Source organism: Equus asinus, chromosome 9 (assembly GCF_041296235.1).
Source record: "Equus asinus isolate D_3611 breed Donkey chromosome 9, EquAss-T2T_v2, whole genome shotgun sequence".
Classification (NCBI taxonomy): domain Eukaryota; kingdom Metazoa; phylum Chordata; class Mammalia; order Perissodactyla; family Equidae; genus Equus; species Equus asinus.
In genome coordinates, this window is record NC_091798.1 from 87,542,372 (window position 1) to 87,563,396 (window position 21,025).

Below are 21,025 nucleotides of genomic sequence, written 5' to 3' on the forward strand. Positions count from 1 at the left end.
CCACAACTAGAAGGACCTGCAACTAAGATATACAACTATGTGCTGGGGGTAATTAGGGGAGATAAAGCAGGAAAAAGAAAAAAAGATTGACAACAGTTGTTAGCTCAGGTGCCAATCTTAATAATAATAAAAATAGAATTAAAAAAAAACATTTTTTAGCGCCAGTAGCTTCTTCCCTTCTGTTGCCTATCATATTTCCCATGCTTCTTGGCTTTCATATCAAAAAGTTAGACTTTTATAGAAATTACTAGACAATCAAAGCGCTCTTTCCTTCTGCATGGCAAACATCAGTTGTAATGTTTAGATCACCAACTCTTCATCACTTTATATGTTTCCAGGTGCTCCAAGGCTACTTCTTCACTGATGTTTTGTTGTTGCTTATTTGATTTTGTTTTTGATGCTATTTCTGGGTCTGTCCCTCTTTTGGAAGCGTAAGAGATTGAATACTATTCTCTGGATAATTACAGTTTTGTAAAAGTAAGATAAATTATTTTTGTAATTTAAAAACAGGCCTAAAAAGTAGTACAACTGTCAATGATGCTGGTTCTCCAGATCTAAGCAGATGGCTGAGTGAGGTGGACTAGGGTAGAGTATGTGGTGCTAAAAATGGAACTTGTATAGTCAGTGCAAACAAATGCCCAGGAATAATGTAAGTGATTTTTAGATTATTTCTGGGACTTAACTTTCCGAAACAGAAAAATTGGTCTTTCATAGTCTGAAAATTAAAATATTTCATATTTTATTAAAATAAGTATTCTTTTTTAGGTTAGAAATATCTGCATTTTATTTAACCTTAAATTTTAGGGATTAGATTTGTCTTAAGTAAAGTTACCCTTTGGTCATATTGTATAGCTATTGACAAAGCCGGCTGTATATATGTTTAACTTATAATAATTTTTATTTATGCTATAAATATAACTGCAGAAAGTTTAACATTTCATTAAAAAAATCAGTCGGTTATATCATTCTAACAGTTCTTTTATGTATCCATCTACAGTCTTTTATAGATTATTTTTCACTATTTGCATAATTATAATCATGTTACACTCAATTCTATATTTGGCATGTTTCAAATAGCATTATATCGTAAAAAAAAAATCCCTATATTTCCCACATAATTCCATTTGTAACCATTATTTTTAATAATTGAATAATGTTCTATCACTTAGATGTACTATAATTTATTTAAGCATTACACTATTGCTGAAATTTTGGGTTACTTTGAATATTTCTTACTATTAATATATGAGAGTTAACGTATTTTGTGCATACTGTTTTTCTCATAGTTCAGAATTTGTATTTGGATAGTATCTGAAAAGAAGGATTACTTAGTCAAAATTTATTAATTTTTTTATAGTACATAATATATACATGTAAAGTGGTTTCTACATGTGTACTGGTTTCCTGTGCCACCACAAACATATGAAAATCCTGTCCTGGGAAGATCCCTAAGCATATTTCCCCAGTTATCACTAGTATTGTAACTGTTTGCTTAGTTGCCAATAACACTTGCAAAGAATGACCCTTTGAGGTTTGCCAGATCTTTTGTTTATACCTATTAACTGAAAAGATTTCCCCCCAACTTTCTAGCATTAGAAAAAACTAACCCAGGTATGATATTGAAAGGTTCACATCTCTCTAGGCAAGTAATTTGGAGATCAATACCTAGATATGGAATTGAAACATTTGGGAATTATAAATATCAAGACAACATCCTTCAAATCTTTAGAAGAGAAAAGCAGATTACACCCCAAGGAACAAAAATCAGCATGGTGTCAGACTTCTCTGCAACACTAAATATCAGACAACAGTGGTATCTGTAGTTTTGATGAGAGTCAACAAAGATATTTGCATATATAAGGATGGAGGAAATGGTATTCATATAGCCTCTAGCCAAGTGAGAAATGTATAAAAATTGAAATTCATGAGTTGAAATTATGTTATTTTAAAAAACTGATAGAATAAAACTAGATAAAATTGAAGTTCTTTATTTTTGATGCTGAAAGTATAGTTACAAAACTGAATGTAGGGGTCAAACTTTATTCCTGAAAGAAGAGATGATGAAAATAATGTGTTTATGCCTAAAATTCCAGGTGTTTATAGTAAAGACTAGGGAGGGGAGGGGCCAGATGTGGAAGAGGAGCAGTAGGCTAACCTCTCTGTTTTCGTAGGGAAAGGCAAACAGTACTGTTTGTCTTAACTTCAATACCTTTAAAACTTAGCATAAAGAACAGTCGTTTCTTTTTTCTAATTTTAAAGGACATCTGACTTGGATGTGTATTAGAAGACTTTTCTGCTAACAAGTAAAACAGTTAAATAGAATTTAGCACAAAGTTTAAAAATAAATGTTTGGGAGATGATTTAGTATATGAACACAAAAGGAAAGCTGAGCTTGCAATATTAATTTTGGACAAAATAGATTCAAAGTAGTGATTATTAAACATGGAAAGGGAGAAATGGACAAACAACAGTTGTAGGGTGTTCTATATATTTGGAAGAGCAAAGGGACAAAAATTAGAGACAGTATGAAGATATTAGGTAAATGGGCAAAAACATAGACCAAGAACATGGATATTTAGTTAAGTATCCATGGGAAATTATGAAAATTGATTATTGGTTAGATCACCAAAAACGTGTTCAACAAATTCCTAAAATATAGAAATTATACAGTACATCTTACCTGAACACAGTGGGAAAGATAGAAATTAAAATTAAAATAAAACCTCCTACCATTTGTACATTAAAGTATACCTTTGGTTACATCTACAAGGTTTGATATTGGTGTCCTCATTTTTTTCTAAATCATCTAATCAGTGTAGTTTTGGCTTCTAATTATATCCAATAGAAGTTTGGGAAATCAAAATTATATTTATTAGATGATTTAGGGAAAGAATCATGAACATCAACGTCAAACCTTGTAAATGCAATGCAAGGTAAATTCAGAGCCAAATGTATAGTTTTACATGATTTGTATTTTAAAAAAGAGAAAAAACTTAGTTGCTAATTTAAGATGGAAAATAATAAAACTTAAAAAAGGAAAAAGGAGGAGAATAGAGATTTAATAAGATGAAATAATATGTTAATAAAACAGGAAAGAAAGTAAACTAATAGAACAATTCCTGGCAAAGATAATGATGAGAACACTAATTCACCTCAGGAGAAACAAAACAAGTCATCGTCTGTTTTAGAACCAACAGTTCAGTGAGGCGTCCAGGGCAGGTGGGCAGCCTCTGCTCCTCAGAGGATGGTGGGGGCTCTGCCATTTTACCAGGCATTGTTTTTGTCAACATGACAGAAATTAGATCTCTAATTAAAAGTAAGTAGGAGACATCCCAAACTCTTAAGACCAAGGCTTGGAAGTGGTGCAAACCTCTTCTGCTCACATTCCAAGAACAAGAACTTAATTCTTGGTGAGGACAAGAGAGACTGAGAAATGTAAGGTAGCTGGGCTGCCTCATGCCTGGCTACAGTTCTGTTACATGGAAGGAGGGAGAAACAGATGTTTGTGGTCTGCTAGCAGTCTCTCACAGCTGGTACATAGGACCTTTCTAAAATATGTGAAAGTAGTGTGTATATGGATAAAACTAAGAATCTCAATGAAATGAAGTGTTCAAGGGAGAAATGTAAATGAACAGAATTGAAGCAAATAGAAGTAGAAAATATAAAAGAATAATGACCATAATTATTTCCAACATTGCTTTTGTATTCAGGCAGCTTTACTGCTGCATATTTTTTAACTTTCAAAAAGCAGACAAACGCCATACTATATAAACTTCTTCAGAGCATTACAAGAGACAGTTTGCCGTCCAGTTCATTTTGAGAAGGTAAAATAATCCTGATGCTCAAGTTTGGAAAATATAATAAAGCAAAGAACATTCTAAACCTGTCTCATTAAGAATATAGAGGTAAAGATCCTAAATAAAGTATCCAAATATAATTCATTAGCCTATTAAAAGGATTACCCGTGATGATCAAGCATAGCTTATCTCAGAAATATAATGATGGCTTAAGTTGAAGAAAACTATCAATATATGATTATATCATGCTTCTCTAAAGAAAAATCAAATAATACCAGTCAAAAATGAAAAGACAAAAGTATGTTTTTTAATTCTTGAGTTTTTGAAAATTGTTTTTAGATTTAAATTTAAATAACTGGAATTTTACATATACTAAAATATTTTTCCTATTCCAGCAAATATAAACTTTGTATCTTGATTATCCAGTGTATAATTAGGCAACTAGTTCCCTAACATTCTTAGAGAATGTTAGTTATTTAATGTGTAGTCTTAATAAATGCTAACTAATTATATTTAGTAATCAGTTGCATCCTAATTGTATTTTTAAGCCAATTTTTATCGTGTGCTTGTTGTTTTGAAACCTTCATACAGATGTATGTACAACTTTTTTTTTAATACCAGAGGGCACTAGTGATAATAACTTTAAAATAAGAATCCTTGTAGCTTTCATTTCAGATTTTTATTTAAGAAGAGAAAATGTAAAATGACAGAATACTTCTGTGTTCTTTAAATCTATAAATAGAGAATTAGAGAATAAAGATATTTTCTAAATTTAATGTATAATACCATTTAAGGGAAAAGGGGAAAGGGTGCTGGATATATATACAAAGGAAAAATAAATAACAAAGGTGGGGGAGGGAGGGTCCATACTGGTGGCGCTGCCGTACGTTCTCATGTTCTGCTTCGCCAGCTCAGATCCCAGGTGCAGATCTACGCACCGCTTGTCAAGCCATGCCGTGGCAGGCAGCCCACATATAGAGTAGAGGAAGATGGGCATGGATGTTAGCTCAGGGCCAGTCTTCCTCAGCAAAAAGAGGAGGATTGGCGGCAAATGTTAGATCAGGGCTAATCTTCCTCAGAAAAAAAAAGGAGGGGGTACAGATTGGTTTACACCTTCTTAGAGGGCAGAATGATATAAGCACAGATAGTCCAGGAGAAGAAAATGACCACAGAGACTTAAACAAAGATAAATAGGTAGCAACATGAAGAAAGATCTCATGGTGACTCTCTAAAGCACATTTGAATATTCCTTGGAAAGCAATAATTGTTCCATAATTTAGTTCATTTGAAAACACCAAATTTAATGTATTGGATTTATAAAAAGAAGGTAAAATTATCTTAGTGGTTTGGGAAAATTTAAAAGAAATAAAAAGTAAAGTCGCTCTAAAAAAAACCTTGAAATTTGTCTCATGACAAAGTAAATGATTTAAGAACAGTTAGAAAATATGTATGAAAGTTTATATTAAAAGCATACAAATTAATCCACTATAGAAACAAAGCTCTTTTAATGATAATTTATATTTTTGCATTTGCCGTGGTCTTATGTGTTCAGTTTAGTTAGAAGAAATATTTTAAAGCCATATTATTTATGTTTTTGTCTTTTACTAGAGAGATGAAAAGTCAACCCTAAATAACAGTGGATATATTACATAATAAATGATTTTCCATGGTACTCTTGTGGGAATTCATACAAATCCAGTGAAACTAATGTTTTGTAGTAGTTCTTAATATAATTAAACTTTTTGTTCTCCTTTTGTGACTTAGTTACAACCCCCCAGAGTAATACACACTTTATGAGTTAGAGCCAACGCCAACTTTCTGTGGATCCTCAAGTCATGAGATAAATTTGTCTCATGAGCTGGAAGTAGACTTGAGACAAGTCTCAGAAATTCCAGCAATGAAACTCAAGAAATTTGGCACTTCTTCCTCCTACATAAAGTCCTAACCCCAAAACTTGATTCTTATTTAGTTTATAAGTTCAAAGCATGTATTATTCATATTGCTACTGGATACGAATAAGCAAGTTAGGCAGTTTGAGAAATATACTCTTTCACAATACAACACTTAGAGTACCATTTCGTGTACCTCTGTAGTATTTGTTAATAATCATCATGATGTACCAAATGGCACTCTAAGCTTGAGCCCAGTCCACACAGTATGATAAAGGGAGACTATCCCTTGTCAATAAATCCCAGAAGAATGGATGGATAATTTAACTGAAAAATGTGGCCCATAAAGTGAAGTTTGGGCTGAAATGCCCTGGACTAGCGCTTTGTACTGGGAAAACAGACTGGATAAGTACTAGGATTCTGTTCACTTCACTTCGTGTCCTTAGGCTTAGGCTAGAAATTACTATCACACCAGAAAACTAAATTGTCATGCTCTAAACTGTCAGCATCTAGCTATAAAACTCTTTATTTTCAAGACGCCTCTTTTGTTATGCCCAAAGTATGATTACTAAGAAAGAAAAACTTCCACAAAATTCTTGTGCTACTGTGAGGGAATAGGTGCAAACTGTAAGAATTTGGTCTTGAATTTACATCTTGAAATGTAGGAAGGCAGTCTCAACAACAGAGTAGGAGGCATATTTAAATCAGTCAGTCACCATAACCTGTTTGTTTGATTCATTCATTCATTCCTGACTATCCTGTTTAAAATTATAATCCCTTCTCCCTTTGCTGGGAACTCTCTATTCCCTGCTCTTTTTTTTAATCCATAGCACTTATCATTGTCTTTCTTCCCCTCACTAGAATGTTAACTTCAAAAAGGCCAAGATTTTTTTCTTTTCCTAGTGTGTTAACTGCTATATTGCAGAACCTAAGAGAGTCCGTGGCAATATATATTTTGATTGAATTTATGAAATAATTTTGAAGCCATAAAATAAAAATTTGAAGGCATTTTAAAGATTTAACTTGCTTACATCTTTATTTGAATTATTTATTTTGTTTCACTTTTAAATAATAGCTGAAAAAAATAGGAAATATATATAATGAAGAACTTTCAAGGAAAAAAACTAGCATATCATATACCCTTAAAGAAAGTAGTAGGGACAGCTTCGTGGCATGGTGGTTAAGTTCAGCACACTCTGCTTCAGCAACCCTGGTTTGGATCCCAGGCACAGACCTATACCATTCGTCAGTCATGCTGTGGCAGTGACCCACATACAAAATAGAGGACGACTGGCACAGATGTTAGCTCAGGGCTAATCTTCCTTAGAAAAAAATTTTTTAATTTTAAAAAAAGAATGTAGTAGTCCCCCCAAAAAAGAAAAAAATAAAGGAGCCAATAATGACCCAGCATCTTTACTTGTTGAATTTTAGTTTAGATGCAAACAAACATTTCTTTTTGTTTTGGGTAGGCAAATGCTTCTTTTCAAGCAACTAGAATTGAGGGAGAAATCGCATCTTTGAACTACACTATGAAGTTGCAGTAATTTACTGAATTCTATTTCGTTTTTGTAAACTTGCTTAATGTAATAGTATACATTTCTGTAAAAGTATAGGTGAGTGTGGCTTACAAACTTTTTTACGCATCAATTTTATTACAAAACAAGTTTCTATTCTGCAATTAATTAGAATAGTGATGTCCTATGTCTAGCTTTTAGTACTAAAAGCAACTTCCTCATGACAGTAATTGACTGTCACAGGATGTAAATCAAATCTTTCTTCCTAGATCTGGCTGGAATCATATATATTTAAACTAAAAAAGGATAAATGTGTGGTGGTAAGTTTCTCTCTTACTCTAACATTGTATATTAAAATGTTATGCATGTTTAGTTAAAATGAAAAAAAGCAATTTGCCTTTCATTTTTTAAAAACATGACTGTTGATATATAAAGTAAAATGGAAGAAAATCTGGCAAATGGTGGGTATTCAATTAATGTACACTAAATGAAATTGCATGTTTTTGCTCAAAATAGAATAATAGATTAATATTTCATCTTAATATCTAAGGAATATTATTTCTCCTTTTATACTCATATGCTTTATCAGCAATTTAAAATTTTGGGATTCATGGGTAAACAACATTTTAGACAAACACATTTAAATCTAGATTTCTTCAGGAAGCCCTTATTATTAATGACTGCCAGTACTATAGGATAAACATGTTTTAGTATTTTTACCCTTTATATACTGGGAAATGTATGCTACAAATATACTGAGATATTACATCTTCTGAAGGAATGTTAATGCATGAATGAATACACTGATGTAGGGGAGGATAGTGCAACAGATACTCCAGATCCAGGACTTATTTTGCCTTCTTTTCATAGCAGAACTGTTGGATTCCTACTGATCTGTCTGCAGCACATTTCTGGTTCCTCTCGACTGTTCTTACTGTTTGTAATATGTCTAACCAGCTTGAGGGGTGAAATGCATGGTTGTAGAACAGTTTTATCTATTACTACTCTATGTAAAAATTAAATCTAAAACCTTGATTTGCTTACAGAGTGTAACCCAAAGTTTTTCATACTTCTATTTCATGAAACTCTAGGATTCTGTGAAATAATTTTCTAAGGAAGTAGACTTTGCATTTTTCATAATCTGTTTATATGAGACCAATCTCTCCAACTCTAATTCCTTTCTCTTACTCAGTCTCCTGATTGCTTTTTCATCCTGACCACCCTGTTTTCACTATCAATTATATTTTGTCTACCAATTATAGAATATCAGAAAGTGAATAATATGAGTGTTGCCACCTACAGACAGAAAATTAATTACCTTTGTTTATGACTCATAGAAAAGCATAATCTAAAGAAAGAGAGTTCTTTTTTCCAACTTCTACAACCACCATTTTCAAACTTATTACGTACATTTTTACCTTTTTGCTATTGATGCTTCCATTTCAGATGCCCGTGCCTTAAGATAAAACATTCACTCAAACTTTTATCATTTTGTCATATTATCACTTGCCTTTTAAATACCATTTAAATATACCATCTTATTAAAGTTCTGTGACTTTAAAAAGTTTAAAGAGACCTGTTTAAACCAAATAACTTTGTCATATACTAAACTAACTGTTGTATCTTAGTTTCCCTCTGGAGTGGGGGAAATTACCACTGTTTGTTCCCGGGAAGGAGCAGCTCCCGTCCTACAGTCTGTTACGGTTAGTCGTTGGTTTTGTGCCTTCTCTGTAATGATGTAGGTTTGTTTCTCCTTTATTCTTGCAGAGTGCGGCAGCAGCTCCCAGCCCAGTGCTAGGAAACATTCCCCCAGGAGATGGCATGCCAGTAGGTCCTGTACCACCAGGGTTCTTTCAGGTACTCAGAGACTCGGACTAGGAATGTGGAGGCATAGGAACTCCTGTTTGATTTTATTTAAAGATGTGAAGGAGCACGAGGCTATTTTAATTCTTAACGTAAGCTTAACACTATGCAGCCAACTCTTGATTATGCAGAAACTGGTTATCTAGTGTATAGATTAGCCCTTCCTTCCTATGTTTTATTTGTTGTCAAATCTTGATTCATTTATTTATTTTGCCATTTCATTGCATTTCACCTAAGAAAAAAAGGGAGTTGAAATGCAAATTAGCCCATTAAGTTAACTGTGGTAAAGATTTGAGGGGAGAAGAGGCTAAAGATGAGGTTCTGGAATGCTATATGGATTTTAACCATCCAAACTATCCGTATCTCCGCAGACTGAAGATAATCAGGATTTGGCTGTACTTTCAAAACATGGCTAAATCATAACCCATTCATTTATCAAGATTATAGGCTCTATCAAAATATTTTGAGAATCATCTTTGTGGCTTTTAAGTGGGAATTTTTATTGACATCATTACATAACATTTTAAAATCAGACTTTAAAATACATATGTTAGTATTTTAAAATTTCAATACAACCATGTACTTTAGCAATGATGATAATAATTTTAGAATTAAGATACATCACTTTTTGATTTTATGGCACCCACATCTTAAATCTAATGGTTTTCTAACCCAAACCAACATAGATTCTGAAGTTTATTATTTTTTACTATATGGTTAATTTTATAACACCCTTTGAGAAAATTATGAAGAATTTAGGAGTTAAAAACTAGAGTTGTGGGGTTGGCCTGGTGGTGTAGTGGTTACCTTTGCATGCTCCACTTCACCCCAGGGTTCGCGGGTACAGAACCCCGGGCATGGACCCTGGGCACAGACCTACACACCACTCGTCAAGCCATGCTGTGGTGGCATCCCACATACAAAATAGAGGAAGATTGGCACAAATGTTAGCTCAAGGGCAATATTCCTCAAGCAAAGAGAGGAAGATTGGCAATTGATATTAGCTTAAGGCCAGTCTTCCTCACGAAAACAAAAACAACAACTAGCATTGGAAGGTATTACAGGAATTAATGTAATATGCTGTATTGTTGATGAATTATGCTAGGTACTTATAAACTAATTTGTCACTTTAGTGTTTAGTATTTTCAAAGTCATTGATAATCATCTTTTAGTTAATCCATACCTTATTACAGGGTAGATCAATGTACTTATAAATGTGAAAATGGAGAAGTAAAATTATAGGCAATTTTTGAAAGTATAGCAGTTGAATAAAATTAATTAGAACCCAGTACCAGCTCTGAAATGTAAAGTCCTTTAGGACATGGTTATTTGTCCAGCTACTCTATATTAATATCCAAGTGGTCTAGAATATTCAAAAGTCTTTTACAGCTCCCGTCTGTCTTGAGGGCCCTTTCTTATAATCTAGGAATGTATTATAACTCTTGATTATTCATTAAACAATCACCATTTAAGATAATAATGAAAACTAATACTTAATAACTGCTTACTATATGCCATACTTTGTTTTAAATACCTTATGTATATAAACTCTTAATCTTCACAATAACCCTAGATGTGAAGTACGTATACCATCATTCGCATTGTACAAATGGAGAAACTGAGGCTTGACAGATAAGCGGTTTGCACGAAGTCAGAAGGTTCAGGGCTAGGATTCAAACCAAGGCTTTTCTGGACTTCTGCCATTGAACGTACCTTCTAAAGTTCGTAGTTGACCGTTATTCATAAAATATTTCTAGCGCATTTTATTTTTTTCCTCATGCTCTTATTTCTCTTGCCAAGGATAGATTGGGGTTATAGAGTAAATCAGCAAAGTTTATCTACTTATTAGAGTTAGTAGAAGCTCTCCAAGTGGCACTTGTAAAAATAGGTTTGGAAAGAAGCCAAATTCTTTTTTTCTAGGGTTAAACAAAGATGTATAAACTCATAAATTTTCATTTCCACATTTTGTAGAATGAACCTTTCTCCCCTTACTTGTCTTCTGCTTGGGTCTTGATAGAAGTAGTTGAAACAGAGTTAACTTTGTTTTAATTATTCCAAGGTGATAAATATTTGAGTACTACTGGATGCCAGGCACTGTGGTAAGCATCTAAAAATGAGTTTGTATAATGTGTACCTTCCTCAAGGTCATTGTCTAGCCAGTGGGACGTTATTAAAAATAAATAACTGTCATACGTCGAGGTATGTGCTGTAACGGAGTAAAGTGTAAAGTTCTGTGGTGACCTAGAAGGGAGAGCTGTTAAGTCTGCCTGAGTTGAAACTCAAAGTGGTTTGGAGAAGGTTTTCCAGGAAAACAAGCTGAGGAATGATATTCCAGAAAGTGGGAGCAGTGTAAGCAAAAGTGAGGAGGCATCAGAATGGCCTGTGCAGAGGTGTTTACCCACAGTAACACGCACAGAAAGTAGAGGAGCATAGGCAGGACTTCCTGGAAATGAAGTGGGAAATACGCCCTCGCATAGTGAGAAGGGCCATATATGCCGAGGTAAGAACTTGAGTCTTTATTCAGTAGACATGTAGGAGCTGTTGAAGTTCTTTGAGGAGAACAATGACCTGAATTCCAGCTATAGAATGGATCAGGCTTTGTTAGGCATCTATGATGCAATTGTATACAAAACCCCTTCCCTAAAAAAACATACATTATGGTAACTGAGAGAGAGAAAAGGTAATTAGAGTCTAGAAAGAATATGGCTATATTAAATGAGTAGGCTGTACTCTTAGAGCAAATCAGAAGACCACCAAACCCAATCTGGGGAGGGGCATTGTCGGCGAAATATTGATTGTCAAAATAGTAAATGGAATCCAAATTGGGATGTAGAGATGAGGTAAGAAAAATCAGGCAAAGGAGGCAGAGACGGGGGAGAACATTCCAAGAAGAGGGGAAAAAATTTACAAAGCCCCAGAGGGGAGAGGAGAGAGACCAAATATTTCAGAAATACCCGGAACTAGAGTAGCTGGTGATGAGGCTTGAGAGGAGCCTTGTAGATTAGTTAAGAGTTTGAACTTGATCTTAAGGGCAGTAATAAGTTATTGAAGGATTTTAAGCAAGAGAGAAGCATGTTCATATTTGCCTTTTTAGAAAAATCACTCCAGTTACAGGTGTAACCCGGTTTGCAGAGAGAGAAGTCTGAAGGTGGGGCGACTAGGAGGCTGTTAGGGTAACCCAGGTGAGATTGAATAATGGCCTGAGCTCAGGTAGTGGCAGTGAGTATGGAGAGACGGGAACAGATTTGAGAGACAAATAAAAGTGATGGCTATGAGTAAAAGGATTCACGAATAATACCCTGGATTCTGGCTCTAACCTGGGCAGATGGAGGTATCATTTTCTGAGATAGAGACCATAAAATGGGGAGTAAGTTTGAGATAGGACAGATAAAACCTAAGACAGTGATCTAGGCCAGAGATAAAACTTCCAGTATTGTCATCATATTAAGGGCGCTTGAATCCACAGGGGTAAATTGTCCAGAGAGAAAGTTCAGAATGAGTGGGTGAGAGAGTACACAACTGAACTCCACAAAGCACTGACACTTAAAAGATGAACGAAGGCAACAGACCCAGAGACTGGAGCAGGGGTTCTTTGCAGGCGTATCAGTAGCCCCAGGAAGAGACTCTGTACCTACTCAAGAACAGTGGCAGAAGGGTTAGAAAGGGAAAAAGCAGTTCATAGTTAAGTTTAATAGGCCTTAGTTGATTAACCAAATCGGGGAGAAGGGAAAGAGTTGGGGGAATCAAGGATGATTCTGAGGTTCCTACTTTGAGCTTCTGATTACTTTAATGTCTTCATCTGAGTTAGGAAAGATTTGTTGCAGGTGCCGTGGGGTCAGTTCTGACTCCTAGTGACCCTGTGTACTGCAGAGCAGGTCTTCTCTTACCTTTCCATGGCCAGTGTTTTCAGAAGTGGGTGGCCAGGTCCTTCTTCCTAGTCTGTCTTAGTCTGGAAGCTCCACTGAAACCTGCTTACCATGGGTGACCCTGCTGGTATTTGAAATAGCCGTGGCAGAGCTTTCAGCATCACAGCAATACACAGCTGCCACAAGATGACAACCAACAGACGGGTGGTATGGTTCCCTGATTGGAAACTAACCCCAGGTGCAGTGGTGAGCACGCCGAATCTTAACCACTAGGCCACCAGGACTGGCTAAGGAAAGATAGGAGGTAGAAAAAGTTTTGGATATATTTGCGTCTGATATGCAAGTCATCCCTCTTTATCCGGGGAGACCATTCCAGCTAATCCCAAATGCTCTTTTTCCCTATTTAACAGGCTTAAAGACACTCCCTAGAAATGCCTTTCTGAAATATGAAAACTCAAATAATCAACCTTTTTTAAAGTAAATAAAATGTTATCTTTTTGTCCATGTAATGATGGAATTAAACTAATCAAGTATTTCCTAACTATCAGCATTAGCATCCTACAGTGATTGGACTATACTTCAGCATGATTCTGGACATAATGAAGAATAGCTGCCTTCTGTGAGTAGAAATAGCAGCAGACAATCATAATTCAAGTGCAAACACAAGTTTTTAATCCAGTTCCAAAGAGATACTGACCTCCAAGAATTATCCAAATCTGGAGAAGCTCTGACAGGATGTCATTTCAGAGTGCATGAACTCTGATGCCCAAGATCAGGCACAATCTTGATTATTAGTACAGCGCACAGCAAAGGAGATTGGAAGCAACTGTAAAAAGCTGGTTATGTTTCCTTCAAGTTGCCAGGTTTCAGGAAGCTGACTGGGATAGAGACTCACGCTTTCCCAAAAGCCAGAGACTCAGATGTCAGAGAATTCCTGGTTCGAAAGAGACTTAGAAGGGTGCTGAACAGTTTTTCCAGCCTCTCAGTTTGGTTGCAGCTACTAAATCTAGACGGTAGTTACCTCCCATCACCTTTGACCTTTCTGTGGAGTATGGGAACAGTTTTGAATCCCTATTCTTAGTGAGGAAACACAAAGCTTGTACGGAATGGGACTAGACTAGGAAAGGATTGAGCCTATTAGAATTTAATGAATAAGTGAAAGCAAAGAAGAAGAATTTGTAATTAGTACATAAAGCACTGGCTTAAGTAGTTCTGAGCTCTACTCACTATGTGATCATACCATGAAAACTACATTGAAACAGCTCTCCTAAATGGACAAACATACTCCTTTTGTTCCTGTGCACAGTGCAGAACAAGCCCCCTTCCCACTGTGACATAAGTATCGACTTAAATACCCTACCAAGTGGAATGAGCACAAACTCTAAATTTGTGAATTCATGGCAGCTACATTTGAATAATAGTAATTCAATTAAACTCTAAAATAAATAATTACGATTAATACCCCATGCATTTAATAAGTCCATCCGGGGAGGCAGTCTTTAGGTTATTGTCTTTCTATTTGTAACAGATAGTAACATTGTTCATACTTAAACTTTGATGTTTTTGTTGAAGTGGGAGAGCTTCTGTTGTTGAGTAGGAGACCAATTAAGTAAAATCAGTGGGAATAGTTGGACATGCAAAAGGAGATATCAGTTTAGTAAAATAAAACCATGTAAAGTAAGACACGTATTTATTTACTTGGAATCTTTTATCAAAGGAGTAATTTGTAAATAAAACCCCATAGATTCTCAAAGTGACCTGCCATGGAACTGGTGAATGATTTGAGCAGCTTCTTAAATTAGGAAGTCGTGCTGCTGGGGTCAGAGCAAAGACAGTAGAAATGGTCAGTTGGGCAGTTTTAGTAGAAGAAAAGAGTGTTGTGGTTGGTGTGAGTGCACAAAGTAGGCATTCACAACTGAGTCTGTACTCTGACTCTCCTGTCCCTGTGCTGGAGTCTTATTCAAAAGTCTCATCAAGTGCTAAGAAATTTGAATTATTTATGACTTACTCATTCTCATAGCATTCTTACCAAAAGACAGCCAAAGTTTGATTCCTGCAATTTGATTGAATAGGCAGCAGTAATCCTTGAACCAATTAGATTTTCTTCTCACGTATGTATAATAATCAAACTAGTTTAGTAAAATGTGTAAAAGTTCTCATTCTTTCATGTTTTTTAAAAAATTGACTATTAACTCTCTTAGCATATGAAGTTCTATAATTTTATAGATTTGAGCTACTAACAAGAAAGTCTCTCTTGTGAATTTACCATAACTTATGCTATATTAAAGAAATAGACATTTATTATGTCAACCAAAAAAAATTTGAGGGGGTGAAATACTTTTTCTCTCCTTTCTGTTCTTTACCACAAGAAAACTTTTGAGAAGAAAACTATCTTGTTTGTTATCACTCTAACTAAACATATCCATATCTTTTATATAAAAACACAATATAATCTTTTATAGGTGCTAATTAGAGTGTGTAACTAATGTGGGATATACTTGTAAATATCTAATTTGCATTCTGTATAACTTTTTCTTCATTTTTACATTGTATTATGTTTTGTTTTGACTTTTATCTTGACACATTTGCTATATTCTAGTCATTGGATCTTTAGTTTCCTTAACTGGAACTGTTGAAAACTAATAATATATTGATGTTGGGTTGTAAATTTAAGGCTTTGCCGTGAATGAGATTATAAATACCTGTTGCAGATAAAGTATACCAGTAATTTAGTTTCAGACTAAGGTGGTCATCCATATTTTAAAATCTGAATTGATCAGAACTCTAATATGCTGGAAATATGTTGCCGCAGGTTTTCAGTCGCATTTGTTTTCAGGCATGATGCTAGCAACGGTAAAGCTGCTTTGCCCTCTAGTGGTGGTTTGCAGAGGTCTCTGCTTGTTCAGGGTCTATTTGCCAAAGGTTCTATTTTTAGCAAGACTGCACTGTAGCAAGCTGACCTAATGCTTTGACATCGTCATAACGCAATGAGAAGAACAAAAAATAGAAAGAAATCTTCCTTATCCTCCATGATGTTCTCAACTACAAAAAGCTCAATATGAATGACATTCGTAAAGCAATAAAGACAAAAACAAAGCTTCAAGGTATTACAATATTCTTGATTTTTTAAAAGAAAAAGAATCAAAATGAATCCAAAATGAGAAAAATAATTATTTAATCTAACACTTGAAACTGAAAAGGAAAACAAGAGTAGGAGTTTTGATGTGCCCTGGTGAGGTGTTTCTGGAGGTAGATATTGAACTTATTTCTGGAAATACGTCCTACATTTTGCAGATACCTTCATAACTAAGTATGCTCATCTGCCCTGCTCTTCCTGTTCAGACATTCAGAATACAACCATTTTATCATCAGTAGCACTTGTTTTACCCTGTAAGTCATACGTAGGGTTAAAACGTCTACATGGCTCCTCAGTTCCTTCTGCTGTTATTCTTCATATTGTCTCCACTCCCAGGGTTTGCCTCTTCTCTTATCCTTCCTGACCGTGGCTGTTTCAGAAATAAGTCTTAGCAAATATTCTACACAAGGAGAAGCTCCCTTTCCCCTCTCTCCAGAAGTTGTAGATCTCATCTTTAATCTTAGATAATGAACCAAAACATTAGTTAGTATATTTTCTCTTCATTTGAATAAGTAGACTACTGGAAATCTCAAGTGGAATTGAATTACTGAACTATAACCTCTAACATTATCTATATATAGTTTAAAAATTCAGACATTAAAAATAGTATTTCTCAGAATTAAATACAGCAGGATTTGGAGAGTAGAGGTGGGGAAGGTTGCTTATTTATCAAAGTTCAAAAAATAAAAAGTAAGTTTAATTTTGAATCTTTTAAGAACGCAGATTCTAAATATCGAAAATACTACAAGTCTTTCTCTAGTATTAAGATAAAAGCAGCCTAAAAAAATAAAGGTGCCTGACAGCTTTGATAATGCTTTCCTGCAGTTGTGGTAATAGTTTTTCTGGCCGCAACTATTAGAACAAATTAAAACTGCTCAGCTTGAATAACTAGGGAAGCTTTTTTAAGAATTGCATCTCTACCAACCAAAGACCCTACAGCAGTGTCTAGACAGACAGAGAGCAAAGAAGGGAGTGTCAGGGCTTCACGTCTTGACTTGGATTTTCCAGTTAGAATGGAATAAAATCGTTTCCCATTAGAAACCCTACTTTTTTTGTTTATTTGATGTCACAATGAGGATTTAGAAAGAAGTTACCCACCATCCTAGACCAATATTGATTTTCTTTTCACTTTCATGCTGCTAAAGGTGCCAGGATATTTAGTATGAAAACAATAAAGTAGCATATTTCAAAATCACATCTGTGAGAAGAGCTGATCTATATTTTAGATAATTTGAAATTACCATTTTTCTTTGCAAAATATCTTCCCATTGAAAATTCTTCCCAGAATGCTGCAGTTTCTGTTACAGCCTCTTGGAAAAAAATGTGTAAGAAATAGCAAATATTTAAAGGCCTTTTGTAACACAATTTTAGTTTTTTATTTACTGTTGGTTACAGAAATAAAAATGGTCATCATTCATTGGAGAATTGAAGATAAGGAATATTACAAATTCCCTGTATGGATGGGATAGATTTATGTTAAGTTTACATTAGGATGCCTGTAGATCTTTAAAAAATAGCTTATCACTAGGTGGTGTTCAGGAATAACTTACCTTATATTCTGTATCAGAGGTCAACAAACATTTTCTGTGAAAAGCTGGATAGTAAATATTTTGGGCTTTGAAGTGACAACTCCTGTACTCAACTCTGTTGTAGTGTAAAAGCAGCCATGGATGCCATGTAAACTAATGAGTGTGGCTGTTCCAGGAAAACTTTATTTACAAAAACAAGTGGTGGGCCAGATTTAGCCCATGAGCTGTAATTTTCCCACTCCTGTTCTATATGAATATAGTCACCACTAGATGGCCTCTAAGAGACCCAAAGGGTGAGGACTAAGAGCAGTTTCTCTCCAGGTGTGCTCTGTGCCCTACTGTCATGAGTCCTGAGATATCAGAATTCTTATGGATGGGGAGTGTGGGGCTGGAAATCCTTTGTGTTTTGTTGTTGCTGTTGTTTGTTTTGTTTTTTGTTTTTTGTTTTTTTTTAAGATTTTTTTATTTTTTCCTTTTTCTCCCCAAAGCGCCCCGGTACATAGTTGTATATTCTTCGTTGTGGGTCCTTTTAGTTGTGGCATGTGGGACGCTGCCTCAGCGTGGTCTGATGAGCAGTGCCATGTCCGCGCCCAGGATTCGAACCAACGAAACACTGGGCCGCCTGCAGTGGAGCGCGCGAACTTAACCACTCGGCCACGGGGCCAGCCCCTGTTTGTTTTGTTTTTAACGGATGAATCTTACAAACTAAAATTTGACAACCACTGGCTAAGATTGCTGATGACATTCAGCAGCAAAGAATTATTGCCACCCCCCATGCTAGCATTACTGCAGGAACAAGATAAATAGAAATCCTTGCCCACACAGAACTTGTAGTCTACTAAAGGAGACAGTCAGCAAAATAAATAATTATTTTTAAAATATATGATGTTAGATAGTGATAAGGACTAGGGAGAAAAATGAAACAGAAAAGGAAATAGGCAGTGTTATGGAAGTTTTGGATAGGGTGGCCAGAGAAGGGCTCATTGAGAAAATGCCATTTGAGTGAAGACCTGAAGGAAGTGAGGGAACAAGCACACGATATCTCAGGGAGTATTCTGGGCTGAGGGACAAGCAAGTGTAAAGCCCCTGAGTTCGAAACATGACTGGCCTTTTCCAGGGACACATGGTGTTCTGGGTAGCTGAAGTGGATGTCAGCTGGGGAGAATAGCTGGATGGAAGTAAATAACAGAAAGCCACATCAAGTGGAACTTTGTAGATCATCGTATGGATTTGGGTTTTCCTCTGAGTAGGGGGTTTTAACAGGGTCATTCTGCCTGCTATGTTGAGATTAGTCTATGGGAGGGAAGGGGTGGAGACAGAGAGATAGTTTGGATGTCATTGCAAAATTCTGACAAGAGATTATTATGGCCTGGACTAAGGCAGTAGCAGTGGTGAGAAATGACTGCATTCTAGACATATTATGAAGCTAGAGCCAACAGATTTTGATGATGGTTTGCATATGTATTATGAGAGAAAAAGACTAATCAAGGGTGAGTACAAGACTTTCAGCCTATTCAACTAGAGGAATGGAGTTGACATTTACTGATGCAAGTAGAAGTTCAAGAGGAGGTATGAGGGGGAATATTATAAGCTTAATTTTTAACTTGTTTAGATTAAGATGGCTATTAGATATTCATGAGATGTTGAATTGGGAACAAGAGGCTCAAGTTTTATGGTTGAGGCTTGGGCTAAAGATATAACATTGGGAGTCATTAGCAGTTGGACAATATTTGAAGCTATGAGCCTGGATGACATCACCGAGATAGGGAGTATCGATAGAGACAAGAAGCTCTACAGTAGTCTCAGGCACGCTAATGTGAAGAAGTCAGGGAGATGAGGAGGAACCAGCAAAGAAGAATGAGAAGGAGCAGCCCATGAGATAGGAAGAAAACCAGGCAATGTGGTATCCTGGAAGACAATGTTCAAGGAGGTGAGGAATGATCAGCAGTGTCAAATGCTGCTGATAGTTCGTATTAGTTTAGGACTGACAGTTGACCATTGGATTTAAGAAGGAGGTCATTGGTGGCCTTGGTAAGGCTAGTTTTGATGGAGCGATAGAGTGAAAGCCTCGTAAAAGTGGATTCAGGATAAATGGGGAAGAGAGAAATTGGAGACAAGTATGTTCAACTCTTTCAAAGAGTTTTGTTCTAAAGGGAAAGTGAGAGATGAGGCAGGAACTGGAGGGACATGGGGAGGAGGTCAAAGAAATGCTGCTGGGAGTGAAATGTTGGCTCTTATAAACTGCATTCCCTGCCAAGGGACAAAGAAAACACCTCTGCTGGCACCTGTAGGAAGAGAGTATAGGCACTTGCAGGATGCCATCCATTCCATCCAGCACTCAGGTATAATCTTGAGTATAAGATATAATGCCAGGGAATAGAGTAATCAGATCCCTTTGTGCACAGTAGGATGCTTGTCAAGAAAGAATAAAATAAATTGCTTACTTAGAGTGCTTGCAAACGTGAATACTACCTGTTTTCTGTTATTTTTATATTCTATAAATGATTCCTGTCATTACAAATACCTTTGATCAGTAAATATTTTTTTCCACTTGAATTTGTCTTATCAGTTTTATTGTATACATGTATCTGTTTAAGATACATGTGTTTCAAAATATATATTTTTAAACTGGTGATGGAGAAATAGCTTCAGTTTGTACAATTTGAATTCTCTCATCTTGCTTCTTTTTCTACTTTTTAGTATTAGTCAAATTAGTAAGCTCTAGTTTCAAAATTGGCTTCTTGGTGCTTTGATAATTTCTGTAAAAAGCTAATCTGTTTAAAGACTGTTTTATACACTTCAGACATGAGTTGAGTAAGTATAGATTTCATGTTTGTAGGTAAGTAACCAAGTGAATATGAGTATCATTTCATTTCTAAAGAAAGTAGAAATGTATATAATCTGCCACTTGGATCTGAAGACCAAACCCATAGGCCAGTTTCTTTAGAAGTTTTCTTTAGTTTCTCCACACGCACATTTGAAAGGACTCTGCTTAAGCAGTAGAAACTTCCCTAGCATATCAAGCTATCAGAAGGGTAAGAACGAAGTAGCGTGTTCTTTGCAGTGGTACGTTCATGGAAAGTGAGGTACCTGTCCCCCCGCTGTCACCTGGAACACGTTTACATGGAAGCATGGATATAAAAGAGGGAAAAAGGAGAGGAGGGGATTATTTTTGTATTCTTCAATGAAAAATTGAGTGGTTTTAAAAAATTACTGTTTTAGCTTCTTTTTTGATTGAGTCAGCCTGGTACTTTATCCTAAGTCATATCTGAAATATTTATCTTTGAACCTGTGATGTTACTTTTTTAACACACAAACGCGGGTTGGTTGTTCTTGTGGCTGCAGTCCAGAGTAGGGGGCAGCACAGAGCCCGATGCAGCTGAGGTGGGACTCTCAGACACCAAAAAACTGTGTGTGTCTGTGGGTATTTG

General features: G+C 35.7%; 1 protein-coding gene across 13 annotated transcripts in view; it reads left to right on the top strand.

The window, feature by feature from the left end:
* The window catches only part of SSBP2 (single stranded DNA binding protein 2), a 290,537-nt gene that overhangs the window by 198,637 nt on the left and 70,875 nt on the right, over window positions 1-21,025 (top strand). For 5 of the 13 annotated variants that reach the window (XM_070517846.1, XM_070517847.1, XM_070517848.1 and 2 more), the window contains exons 5-6: window positions 7,470-7,520; window positions 8,968-9,057. The exons of 3 other annotated variants lie outside the window; for them this stretch is intronic. In XM_070517846.1, coding sequence (XP_070373947.1) covers window positions 7,470-7,520; window positions 8,968-9,057 — 141 coding nt within the window. The remainder of the gene's footprint in view (window positions 1-7,469; window positions 7,521-8,967; window positions 9,058-21,025) is intronic. 5 more of the 13 variants (XM_014857023.3, XM_044777908.2, XM_070517850.1 and 2 more) reach the window with 1 other exon arrangement.